General features: G+C 44.7%; 1 protein-coding gene across 11 annotated transcripts in view; it reads right to left on the bottom strand.

Annotated features, from left to right (window-relative positions):
* Nucleotides 1–930: 930 nt before the first annotated feature.
* The window catches only part of LOC115133064 (myotubularin-related protein 5-like), an 81,160-nt gene continuing 69,421 nt past the window's right edge, over nt 931–12,669 (bottom strand). For 10 of the 11 annotated variants that reach the window (XM_029665912.2, XM_029665911.2, XM_029665910.2 and 7 more), the window contains 14 exons: nt 12,134–12,229; nt 11,736–11,810; nt 10,862–11,034; nt 8,774–8,950; nt 8,483–8,584; nt 8,100–8,285; nt 5,451–5,577; nt 5,098–5,228; nt 4,633–4,875; nt 4,403–4,510; nt 3,944–4,149; nt 3,759–3,846; nt 3,548–3,679; nt 931–3,402 (listed from right to left, as the gene is read on the bottom strand). In XM_029665912.2, coding sequence (XP_029521772.2) covers nt 3,304–3,402; nt 3,548–3,679; nt 3,759–3,846; nt 3,944–4,149; nt 4,403–4,510; nt 4,633–4,875; nt 5,098–5,228; nt 5,451–5,577; nt 8,100–8,285; nt 8,483–8,584; nt 8,774–8,950; nt 10,862–11,034; nt 11,736–11,810; nt 12,134–12,229 — 1,943 coding nt within the window. In that variant the 3' untranslated portion in view covers nt 931–3,303. The remainder of the gene's footprint in view (nt 3,403–3,547; nt 3,680–3,758; nt 3,847–3,943; nt 4,150–4,402; nt 4,511–4,632; nt 4,876–5,097; nt 5,229–5,450; nt 5,578–8,099; nt 8,286–8,482; nt 8,585–8,773; nt 8,951–10,861; nt 11,035–11,735; nt 11,811–12,133; nt 12,230–12,669) is intronic. The other variant, XM_029665909.2, reaches the window with a different exon arrangement.

Consider the following 12,669-nt stretch of genomic DNA (forward strand, 5'->3'; position numbering starts at 1 on the left):
CCAACCAGGGTATACTTGACTCATGACACCATAGGTCTACTGGTAAAAGTCACATGGGAGGGTACTCTGGGCAGAGCCAAATTCAGGTGGTACAGCAACCGAAAAAGGTTAAGAACCACTGCAGTAGTATACTTACTCATTTGACACTTTGTGGTTGACCACATGAATAGCAAAGTACTTAAATGCATCCTTCCCTTTGAGATTTTGCTGGATGACAACTTTAGTGCTTTCACCCATCCAATCATGTATGGTTTCCTTCAGGCAGAGGAGGATGCATTTTAGTTTCCCCCCCCAACACCCTCCTTTTGGGACTGTGGCCAGAATGGAGGTGAATCAAAATACCAAACTTGTTTCAATTTAAATATATAAAGTGTGAGTGTAGAACAAATGATTATGCTTTGTATTAACAGGTTAATTGTCATAGCATCAGCTTTCCTCACACTGTCATTAATAGTATGTTGCCGACAGTTCTTGCCTTGGTTAAGTTTAGGGTTGAACAGTGAAATGAGTAGATTCTAACTTGTCTTTGACCTGACAGCATTTTCTTCAAAAAGTGCATGTTCTAACTTGGCGAGTCTGATATGTTTCTCCTGCCAAGTCTAACAGTGGCTTTAAGAAGGCTATATAAAGAGTTCAGAATGGTGTTCCCTGTCCATACCACTAACTACTCCCAACAGGGTGGGGCCCCTCTGGACACAACCATCCGCACATGCATAGATACAGTATTGATCATAACCCTCTATTCTTCAGACTGGTGCTCTCATAACCAGGGAATGAGGTTGGTTTTACCTGGCTGGTGCTGTGTCTTTGCACTCATGTAGTGCTAAAATTGAGAGCATAAGTGATCGGAGATATTAACACCCAAAGCAAGTGTTAAACTGATCCTTAATATTGGACGAGAGAAAAAAGGACAAACCTACACCAAAACAGTGATGTTTAAACCCACAGTGTTTTAATTCTAAAAAATATATTACATGATTGACAGACCCAGCTCAGAAGGAAATTCCTATTTAGAGAGAAAAAAACCTAAATAAATAAGGTTATATTGTACTGATTAACGTTGTGGATATAATCTACCCAAATCAGGAGAGATGAGTAGACCAGTAAATTGGGTGAGCTGGGTTTTAAGTGTGTGTTGGGTGTGACATTTTAAAAACACCCCACCTGTGCAGCTAAAAAGATTCCATTCCAGAAAATCCACCTTAACTAGGGAGGCTAGTTCTTGCTCATACAAACACACCATTTCCACTCTGCTTAGGGATTGATATTGGGGAAGGACAATGTAAAAAAAAGAAGACATTTAGGATTTACTTCCACAACACATTTTCCAAAAAGTAGTAGCATTAGTCACGTTAACACAGAAAAACAAATGGCACATTGGATTCCTAATTTTAAGTGGTAATTGAGGAACTTTTCTTGCCGAGGAGACAAAGTTAAATAAATTACTACCATAAACGTTACATACAAATCTGAGTAGTATATACAAAAGGAGTTATTAGACACAAATCTACAATTCAAATTTTATGTTCAACAAGAGCAGTATAACCATATTTTACAGAGCAACGTGTGTGTTAAATGAGGAGTATGTGTCCGTTTTCGTAACTTGGGGGCTCAAAATGAGGGCTAACCGATACTGCTCTGTAGCGTAAAAAATACTTAACAAGTGACTTAATTGCAATCTCACAAATTCCAGCTAAACATACTCTCTCTACAAGGCTCTAACAGACATTGACTCCTATGTACAGGATTAAGAATAGAATGTACCAGCCTCTAGCTAAAAACACTGGTTTAGACAGAAGAGCAGCGGCGAGAAAGTCGGGACTCGCTGAAGTATTACTGTTCACGTAGATGCAGTTGTTCAGAAGCCAAGCTGTGACTCACAGACCACCACACAAAGGCTGAGGAAGGTGCACCGAGTGATATCTTATGCTCAGACACATGCTTTTGAGACTTTCAATGCTATTAATTGGCTGTAATTATTGTTGGAAATGTGAACGTATTAGTCTAAGTGCCTTGACCACTAACGCCCCCCTCTGGTCAAGAACTGTATTACATTAACAAATTGGTTGTTTTTACTTGTTTAGAGCATATTCCAATCCAACTGTCTAATACTTGTCACATGTTAAAATCCACTGGCACTTGTATAACTGATACCATTTGTCCAACATTAAACCTGACCATAGAAACAGAGGGGGAGGGGGGTCGTGTCATGTTAGTCAGATCCAGTCTCAGCACTGTGTCATGTAAACAGACTAGTCATCCATCCCATAATCCCATCACCTTTGAACTTTGTTTTATCATTTTGTGCATAAATTAATCTTCACAAAAACATGTTCCTTCAGCATCCCTTAACATTCTGAACTGTAATAGTGGTTATTTGTTTTTGATAAATAGAGGAAGAACTTTAGCTTCTTGTGTAAACACTAATATTGTTCTGCAGACAGACAGACTCCCTAACCGGCAGATTTAGAATCTCCGACTGCCATTCTCCTGGTTTGATCATGAGGACTAATAACAGCATATCACCATCAACTGCTCTGAGGACTGATATCTCACAATTTTGAGTGACCCAAAAATAGAAATCCTTCATAAACCGTTGAGAGGGCTCCCTTGGTGGTGTGTCTAGGGAATAAGAGACATCTTAGAGAGGGGATCTGCGAGTGTCCAACTCCTCACGGGTAAGACTCAGCTACATCAGGCAGTGACAGGGGAGGCTTCAACGTCAGCTAGCAGGTGACCATGACGACTGTCCTGTATTAGTTGGGGCCGATTCTGTGTTCTTTTGTTAAAGGAAACACTCCAATTCACTTCCAGTTTTCATTGACTACAGGCAGGATCCTCTGCATGGCTGGATAATGTACTTCCTCCCTGGAGTGTTGGGATGGGTGGGTCTGGCTACATATGCATGCTGGAGGCACCAGTTAGATTAGTCTGGTGAGAAACTGTCCATCTTCAAGCTCACACAACAAACTACATCATGCTTTGTTTCTTTTAGCTCCATTTTGCATAGACATCCAGCGCAAATAGTGGTCGTACTACCAAGGTGACAGGCTGCAGCCAGCAACACGGTGAGACAAAAGCGAGTGGTTATTCAGGGACTTTACTTAATTTTCATTTTTATAACAACACTGAAACGTGACATCAGTTCGACACTGAACGGCGTTCAACTGTGGAAAGGACCCTCCCCCATCTGTCTCAATTCCTCCTTTTGGAGAGGAACTCCTGTGATTGGCCAGCAGAGATGTCCATCAGGTGCCTCAGCACTGCTCATTGGTTCCTGTTATGGTGGAGCCGTGCATCTCTCTAGGCATCAGAGAGGCAGCTCTGAATACTGTCCATCCACAGCTGTGCGTTGGGGCTGTCCTGCGCACAGAAGTTATACACTCTTTTGGTCGTCTTGAGCTGCCGTAGAAAGAGAACGAGAGAGGTTAAGACTGTGACCTTTCTTAAGTTAACTCGTAGATTTACATTTTAGTCATTTAGCAAACGCATTCACTGATAATTACATGTCATAAAAAACATCACCCTGAGGGCTCTGGTAACTCACATCGAAGAAGGCTTTCTCCTCTATGTTTTTGGGCGCTCCCATGGTGGGCGTGCCTGGAATGACGGACTCCACCTCCGCCAGCTCAATCACCCCCTTACACTCCTTGTCCTGCCTGGTCTCATAGTATCTCAGCTAGAGAGAGAGAGATCATTATCATCACCACCACAGTAACAATCACCATCAGTATCATGGTCCACCTCCCTCCTCTAACCTGATGTTTGGTCTTGTCCAGCACAAACCAGCGGGGTTTCCATGGCTTCAGCAATGCACCTTTCTTAAACAGGATGCCCTCAAAACTCCTGGGAGTCAAAGGTAGAAGGAACCCAGTCAGCCACTTTCGTAACACACCGAGGGGTAATGTGTTGCTGGGGCAGCGATAAGGGTGGGGGTACAGACCTGTTCTCACTCTCCGTGCTCTGAAACTGGCTGTATAGGGTGCTGGTGCTGGGGCGCCCGGCCACAGGGGTGGAGGTGGTGCTGGTCTCATGGTCCATGGCCAGGTTAATGGAGGAGCCCACCCCACTCTCCGGAAGGTACACCCCCTGAGACCGCCGCTGGTGACTCAGGTTGGACGACATCAGCAAGGAGCTGTTGAACGACGGCTGAAAGAGTGAGAGAACGGAGGAAGAGCAAGAAAATACAGTGGGATATCCTCTGGTTAGATTAGGGAGGGCTAATCTATTCAATAAAACACAAATAGTTTCCACAAGAGGTCAGTAGAACACATTACTATAAATCTACAAGAAGTTATTTTCAAAAAGTCTAAGTAAGTGTCTAAGTTAAATTGTCAGAAGGATGGCATCCTAATAGCTAGTGAAATCCTAGGTTAGCTCCTGGTTGTCCAGCGTTTCTCACCCTGTTCTCCAGCTTGGCCTCGGCCCGTTGGTTGGCCTTGATCTTGTCCCAAGTGTCCTTCCATTTCTCTGGTGGCAGCCCCAACTCAGCCTCCAGACTCTGCAGGTCCTAGGACAGAATACACAGAGCAAGTCAGATTCATGTATGAGAATTTATACAACAAGTTAGGGTTATACAGGGACTACTGCAGTATACTGATGGTACGTAATGTGTAAGTAATCGCCACTAACCTGCAGCAGTTTGGTGATGGCGTCGGGTACCACTCTGCTGCGGCTGTCGTAGCAGGGCCAGACGATGTGTCGCTGGGATTTGGGGGTGGTGGTGTCTGGTTTGTCAGGCACCTCCTCAGCCAGCCTCTCCTGCCGGCCCCTCTGCACCAGCTCCCAGTCGTAAGACGGGCCCTCAGACAGCGTCTCCTCTGTGTAGAAGTCCCACACCTTCAGGTTGGAGATGAAGCTGTACGGCCGCAGCACCTGGGGACCACATGAACTTATTTTTGTTACCACAAAATGTGCATGTAATTAAAAGTAATAATTCTAACTTCAAGATCGGCTAGTAAATCTTAGGTCAAGTCTAAGATCGTAAAACCAAACCTCCACTTGATTAAAAATGTGTGATAGCCACTTGGATTTTCAGTGAACTTCACCACCAGGGGGCAGTCTAATGTAACCCAGTTGTGTTCCAGGCTCACTCACCTCCTCATCCTCTGGTGAGAACATGTAGTTGAAGAAGATGGGTGTTTTCTTGTTGAGCCGGTCAATGTAATCCCACACTGATTTACACACCTGCGGGTTCTTCCTCTCCCCCTTCTCCTCGTACAGAACCCCTTAACACAGACAGAAGATTCATCAACTCACTGAACCCAATCACTCACCTGGCATATAAGTCACACTCACATACCCAAATGTGTACTGAAATAACCTACTTCTAAGAATTCAGATAGTATCTATGGGGTCTGGAGTTTCTCCTAACCATGTAACCTGAATCTGGAGGCCATCTGATAAGGTAAAACTCCTGCCCTTATGCGTAGAACGGATAAAAGGCTCACCGAGCTCAATGCGTTCGTAGTCCGAATCGAGTAGGAAGGTTCTGAAGCGGTTGGACACGTAGTGGTAGGCCAGGAACTTCAGGTAGTACTGACTGAACTCAAACTCCATGGGGAACTGCAGGTGGATCTGAAGGGGGACAGGATTTAAGGTAACACGTCAGTTGCCCTTCCTGTGTTCACTGCTCAACTTCTTGATCAAACATTCACTGGCCCTTCCTCAATTGGATTTGCGCAGCTCCTGCGTCCTCTCTCGCCTCCTTTAGAAAAAGGTCAAAGGTCATCGAGGAGAAACTGCGAGGAGAAATTGGAATTAAGACTCCTCTCCACTCACACGTCATCGGCGAATTAAGTGATATAACAAACGATAGCTAGTTGTGAAAGACATTTTATAGATAGAAGTAGCATATTGTTTTTAAACGTGTATATACTTTTCTCCACCGAAAAGACAAAAGCTGATTCAATCCGGGTGTGGCAGATTTCAGAACTCTTCCGCGAAGAACTCAGGTAGGATGCATTTGGAAAGTATTCCTACCCCTGGACTTTTCCCAGATTTTGTTACAGCCTTCTTCTAAAATGGATTAAATAATTTCTCAATCTACACACAATACCCTATAACTACGAAGTAAAAACAGGTTAAGACATTTTTGCAAATAAAAAAATAAAAAACTGAAATACCACATTTACATAAGTATTCAGTCCCTTTACTCAGTACTTTGTTTAAGCACCGTTGGCTGCGATTACAGGCTTGAGTCTTCTTGGGTATGACACTACAAGCTTGGCACACCTGTATTTGGGGAGTTTCTTCCATTCTCTGCAGATCCTCTCAAGCTGTCATGTTGGACGGGGAGAATCACTGCACAGCTATTTTCAGGTCTCTCCAGAGATGTTCGATTGGGTTCAAGTCCGAGCTCTGGCTGGGCCACTCAAGGACATTGAGAGGCCTGTCCCGAAGCCACTCCTACATTGTCTTGGCTATCTGCTTAGGGTTGTTGTCCTGTTGGAATGTGAACCATGGCCCCACTGAGGTCCTGAGCAGGTTTTTATCAAGGATCTCTCTGTACTTGCGCCGTTCATCTTTCCCTCGATCCTGACTAGTCTTCCTTTCCCTGCTGCTGAAAAACATCCCCACAGCATGGGTGGCAGCAACACCGAGGGGATGGTGCCAGGTTTCCTCCAGACGTGACGCTTGGCATTCAGGCCAAAGAGTTCAATCTTGGATTCATCAGACCAGAGAATCTTGCTTCTCATGGTCTGAAAGTCCTCTAGGTGCCTTTTGGCAAACTAAAAGCTGGCTGTCATGTGCCTTTTACTGAGGAGTGGCTTCCATTCGGCCACTCTACCATAAAGGCCTGTGGAGTGCTGCAGAGATTGTTGTCGTTCTGGAAGATTCTCCCATCTCCACAGAGGAACTCTGTCAAAGTGAACATCGGTTTCTTGGTCACCTCCTTGACCAAGGCCCTTCTCTACTGATTGCTCAGTTTGGCCAGGAGGCCAGCTCTAGGAAGAGTCTTGGTGGTTCCAAACTTCTTCCATTTAAGAATGATGGAGGCCACTGTGTTCTTGGGGATCTTCAATGCTACAGAAATGTTTTGGTACCCTTCCCCAGATCTGTGCCTCGACACAATCCTGTCTCTGAGCTCCACGGACAATTCCTTCGACCTCATGGCTTGGTTTTTGCTCTGACATGCACGGTCAACTGTGGGACCTTATATAGACAGGTGTGTGCCTTTCCAAATTATGTCCAATCAATTGAATTGACCACAGGTGGACTCAAATCAAATTGTAGAAACATCTCAAGGATGATCAATGAAAACAGGATGCACCTTAGCTCAATTTCAAGGGTCTGATTCCCACCATACTAAAAAGAGCGTTAACGTAGCAGGGTTGACCTTCAAATTAATCGTCTTCAGAAATGACTATCAAAGCAACAAAAGTAACTAGTGTTTTACAATGATATTGGGATTGAGTGGGTAAAAACTTCCTACAAGTCAGGGGACGCACAAAATGTATTGATTTTTCCATTTGGTCGATATTCAAGGGCACTTCATTTAATATAATAGGATTTTAAAATTCAATATTTGTGTACAATTTCTACTTAAAATATCAAAGGGACGCAAAAGGCACTCATTGTGGGAACGACAACCCATATAAACACTGAGTGTACAAAATATTAGGAACACCTGCCCTTTCCATGACTGACCAGGTGAAAGCTACGATCCCTTATTAGTGTCACCTGTTAAATTGATGCTGTTCTGAGTGCAAACTGGCAAGCAACTCAATATTAGGAAGGTGTTCCTAATGTTTTGTACACACAGTGTATGTCCCTGTGTAACAGGGGGTTAAAATAGAGCAAGCCATTGTGAAGCTGGGATCATAAATACAGACAGGACTATTGAAACCCTCTGCCAGAGACGCATCACACATGCGAGTCCACATCACTGGCCGGGAAAAAAAAGAAATTCACTGTCACACTCAGGTAAACACACGCACATGTTTACTCAGACACACAGATGCACACCTATACAGATAAATAGCAGAATCCAGATGATATGGGTAAAGTAGCTGACATGTAAACACCCAGTTAAACAAACACACACACACTTTACTGTCACACCTGCACTCATAAAACCCACCCCCACACGTACATACCTGGTGCACGCAGTCGAGAAACTGCAGGAACACAGGTGTGAAGCCGCTGCTCTGGCTGGCCAGGGTCTGGGCGCCGCGATGACTGAACCTGTGGCCAAACGACAGCCACTCCTTCTCCACCAGCAGGCGGAAGCCATCGAAGGTCCGGTAGTACGGGTCTGACAGAAGCTGGACCAGAGACACCACCTAGAGAGAGACCAAGAATCGGTGTGACAGTCAGACAGGATGACTGTAATTTATAGGTTACCTAAACAGCGGAGTGAGGAGACAGATCGGTAGCACAGGCAGAGACGATATATCACATGTATGTACAAGTTGACCTACATTAGCTGTGAGAGGTGTGTTTGCATTGTGAGTATGTTTAGTGAGTACGTGTGTTATACCTGAGTAGTGACGTCCCAGCCGTCCTCCAAGCTGACCATGACTGACGAGCCCGTGTCTAACAACTCTACCACCAGGACAGACACCTGCATAACTCTGTGGAGCTGGACACACACACACACACGTCATGATTAGCACACTTAAATCATACACACATTACCTTATGCAGGCAGAGTCAGGATAAACATACAAAAATCAAATGCATCCATAGGTCTCTCTATTGCACAATACATCCACTTTTACAGCTGCACACGCTAACAAACATACACACACTGTATGAATGAGAGCATTACCAGGCACATCCATTCGGACTCCTCCAGGCAGCGGTGGAAGGTCATGCTGGGTTCAGAGGTGGCTGAGCTGGGAACACAGGCCTTAATCAGCTTCTTAAAGCTGTTCTTCACCTGACGCACATCACACACCTCGATGGGCACCACCTCCCACTGCTGGAACGAGTCCTGCTTCCCACCCTGATGATATGGGACAAACAGGGGTCAAGGTTTGTCCTGAAGACAAACAATGTATATGAAACGCTTCAGTCTGGTTTTAGACCCCATCATAGCATTGAGACTGCACTTGTGAAGGTGGTAAATGACCTTTTAATGGCGTCAGACCGAGGCTCTGCATATTACCACATTCTTTTGGAGAGATTGGGAAACCCAAATTGGTCTAAACGGACAAGTTCTGGCCTGGTTTAGATCTTATCTGTCGGAAAGATATCAGTTTGTCTCTGTGGATGGTTTGTCCTCTGACAAATCAACTGTAAATTTCGGTGTTCCTCAAGGTCCCGTTTTAGGACCACTATTGTTTTCACTATATATTTTACCTCTTGGTGATGTCATTCGGAAACATAATGTTAACTTTCACTGCTATGCGGATGACACACAGCTGTACATTTCAATGAAAAACGGTGAAGCCCCAAAATGGCCCTCCCTGGAAGACTGTGTTTCAGACATAAGGAAGTGGATGGCTGCAAATGTCCTACTTTTAAACTCGGACAAAACAGAGATGCTTGTTCTATGTCCCAAGAAACAAAGAGATCTTCTGTTGAAGGACCTCGGCTTTACTCTGGACCCTGATCTTTCTTTTGACTAACATATCAAGGCTGTTTCAAGGACAGCTTTTTTCCATCTAAGTAACATTGCAAATCTCAGAAACTTTCTGTCCAAAAATGATGCAGAAAAATGTATCCATGCTTTTGTCACTTCTAGGTTAGACAACTGCAATGCTCTACTTTCCGGCTACCCGGATAAAGCACTAAATAAACTTCAGTTAGTGCTAAACACGGCTGCTAGAATCTTGACTAAAACCAAAAAAATTGATCAGTGCTAGCCTCTCTACACTGGCTTCCTGTTAAGGCAAGGGCTGATTTCAAGGTTTACTGCTAACCTACAAAGCATTACATGGGCTTGCTCCAACCCATCATTCCAATTTGGTCCTGCCGTACATACCTACACGTACACTACGGTCACAAGACGCAGGCCTCCTTACTGTCCCTAGAATTTCTAAGCAAACAGCTGGAGGCAGAGCTTTCTCCGATAGAGCTAAATTTTTATGGAATGGTCTGCCTACCCATGTGAGAGACACAGACTCTGTCTCAACCTTCAAGTCTTTATTGAAGACTCATCTCTTCAGTAGGTCCTATGATTGAGTGTAGTCTGGCCCAGGAGTGTGAAGGTGAACGTAAAGGCTCTGGAGCAACGAACTGCCCTTGTTGTCTCTCTCTCTCTCCCTACCTCTCTCCCTCGGACCTGAGCCCTAGGACCATGCCTCAGGACTACCTGGCCTGATGACTCCTTGCTGTCACCAGTCCACCTGGCCGTGCTGCTGCTCCAGTTTCAACTGTTCTGCCTGCAGCTATGGAATCCTGTCCTGTTCACCGGACGTGCTACCTGTCCCAGACCTGCTGTTTTCAACTCTCTAGAGACAGCAGGCGCAGTAGATACTCTGAATGATCGGCTATCAAAAGCCAACTGATATTTACTCCTGAGGTGCTGACCTGTTGCACCCTCGACAACCACTGTGATTATTATTATTATTTGACCCTGCTGGTCATCTATGAACATTTGAACATCTTGGCCATGTTCTGTTATAATCTCCACCCGGCACAGCCAGAAGAGGACTGGCCACCCCTCATAGCCTGGTTCCTCTCTAGGTTTCTTCCTAGCCACCGTGCTTCTACACCTGCATTGCTTGCTGTTTGGGGTTTTAGGCTGGGTTTCTATACAGCACTTTGAGATATAAGAAGGACATTATAAATACATTTGATTGATTGATTGAAGGTTCAATGACACTAAGACCTCCAAAGACTTCTGGGATATTGAGTCAATCAATATTAAATAAGTAGACAGTCTAGTGTAGTATTGTGTATTGGCAGTTACTTTGAGCTGTGTCTTGTCTCCGATGATGTAGAGGTAGGCCCTCTGCTGTCTGAGAAACAGGGCCTCGCTGGGGCCCCCGTTGGGCTGGGGAGACTCCTTACTGGACAGCCTGTTCCCCACTTCTGGGTTGTAGGCACTCAGACGCCCACTACCCCGGATACTGCCCCACTTCCCTAGAGCACACACATACAAGCGAGAGGTTTTAGAGGGGGTTAACACACACACAGGGAGCGGTTTTAGAGAGGGTTATCACACACACACAGGGAGAGGTTTTAGAGGGGGTTATCACACACACACAGGGAGAGGTTTTAGAGGGGGTTATCACACACACATACAGTGTGCACTCTCCAAGTTTGGCATTACTAACACACACAAGCCACATTTATGCAGTGGCAGATACATTCATTGTACTCTATACCACTAGACTAACTGAAAGCCATGCTGAAAAAAAAGTACCAAGGTATGAATAATTGAACAACTATAATAAGATTGATCTATGTTGCTAAATAGGCTATATGTAAAAATGATGCTCCAAACCAAACAGCGCTGGGAAAACATGAGTCATCAGACCACTCACAGCACAAAGTAGTAATCAAACACAGAACAGAAACATGGACAAACAGGACGATCTGCAGCAGTGTGTGTAGAGTCGACAGCCCACTAGAAAAGCATGCAAACAGATGCCTAAAAAGAAGAAGAGAATCTCTCTAACAAAGAGATTGGACAACAAAAAGTTAGTCCTGAGAGCGAGAGACACACACTAGGACATCACAGGGAAAGAGGGACCGACGGGCGGGGACGCCAGCCAACGCAGACAGACTGACGTAACTGTTAAGAGTCCTGATTGGTTAGATTGGGTCGGTGCATACTGTACCTCCAGGGGGGTTTCTGGCCTTGCCTGAAACTCTGGGCTGAGAAAGGGAGATGACTCTCGCCCTTTGACCCAGAGCTGAGGTCAAATGACACAGAGATAATGCCCATTAACCAACACCATAGACCATAGGGGGAGAAGGTTTCACACAGCTATACATACACACAGGCCCAAATATGGATACACTATGGAGATTGGTTATTATTAAGGTAACAACCACCATTCCTCTTTTGGGTTAGTTCCAGTGAATGTTCCTTGGCAGGTAATTGTAGGGCGAGCCACAATACAAACCCAAACCAAACCTAGAAATATAAGGCATTCCTTGCAAAGGAAGTTTCTACGAACTAATTGATGCAAGTAACGCAACCACATACACCCACACAGTAAAACCACAATCTCACCTCCGCGGCTGAAGGTTCCAGGTACGTCCTCCTTGCCTCCCATCACCTGTTTCATCAGAGCTCCGATCTTAGGCTGCCTCAGCTTATCTGACGAGTCTGGAGATAGACACAAGCTAAGAGTCACAAACTCTGGCTTATGAGAGAGTGTATGAAAAAAAATTATTAGGATTGTGTTTTTGGCTACTGGACAATGAAAAACAGTTTGGGAAAAAAAGGGAAAAAAAGAGAACATTTGGCTACTTGTTTCATTGGCATATGGAAGTCTTTAGAAAATAAATGCCTCCACGTTTATAGAAACAGATTTTGGCTCAGCTACATTGAAGCAAGGTAAGACGTGCCACATAATATGAAGTAAAACGTTAAGGTTTCACACAATTAAGTATACATGTTTTCAAAATGTATTCCCTCTCCAGCTCACATTCTAAAGTGCTGAATCATGCCTACTGTTGCCTAAGCACTTGAATGGTGCTTCAATTACCAGTTGAAAAATATAGTAGCTTTTTTTTAACATGCGATCGCATTTAGAATTGCTGTGC

The sequence above is a fragment of the Oncorhynchus nerka genome, linkage group LG8 (genome assembly GCF_034236695.1).
Source record: "Oncorhynchus nerka isolate Pitt River linkage group LG8, Oner_Uvic_2.0, whole genome shotgun sequence".
In the NCBI taxonomy this organism is placed as follows: Eukaryota; Metazoa; Chordata; class Actinopteri; order Salmoniformes; family Salmonidae; genus Oncorhynchus; species Oncorhynchus nerka.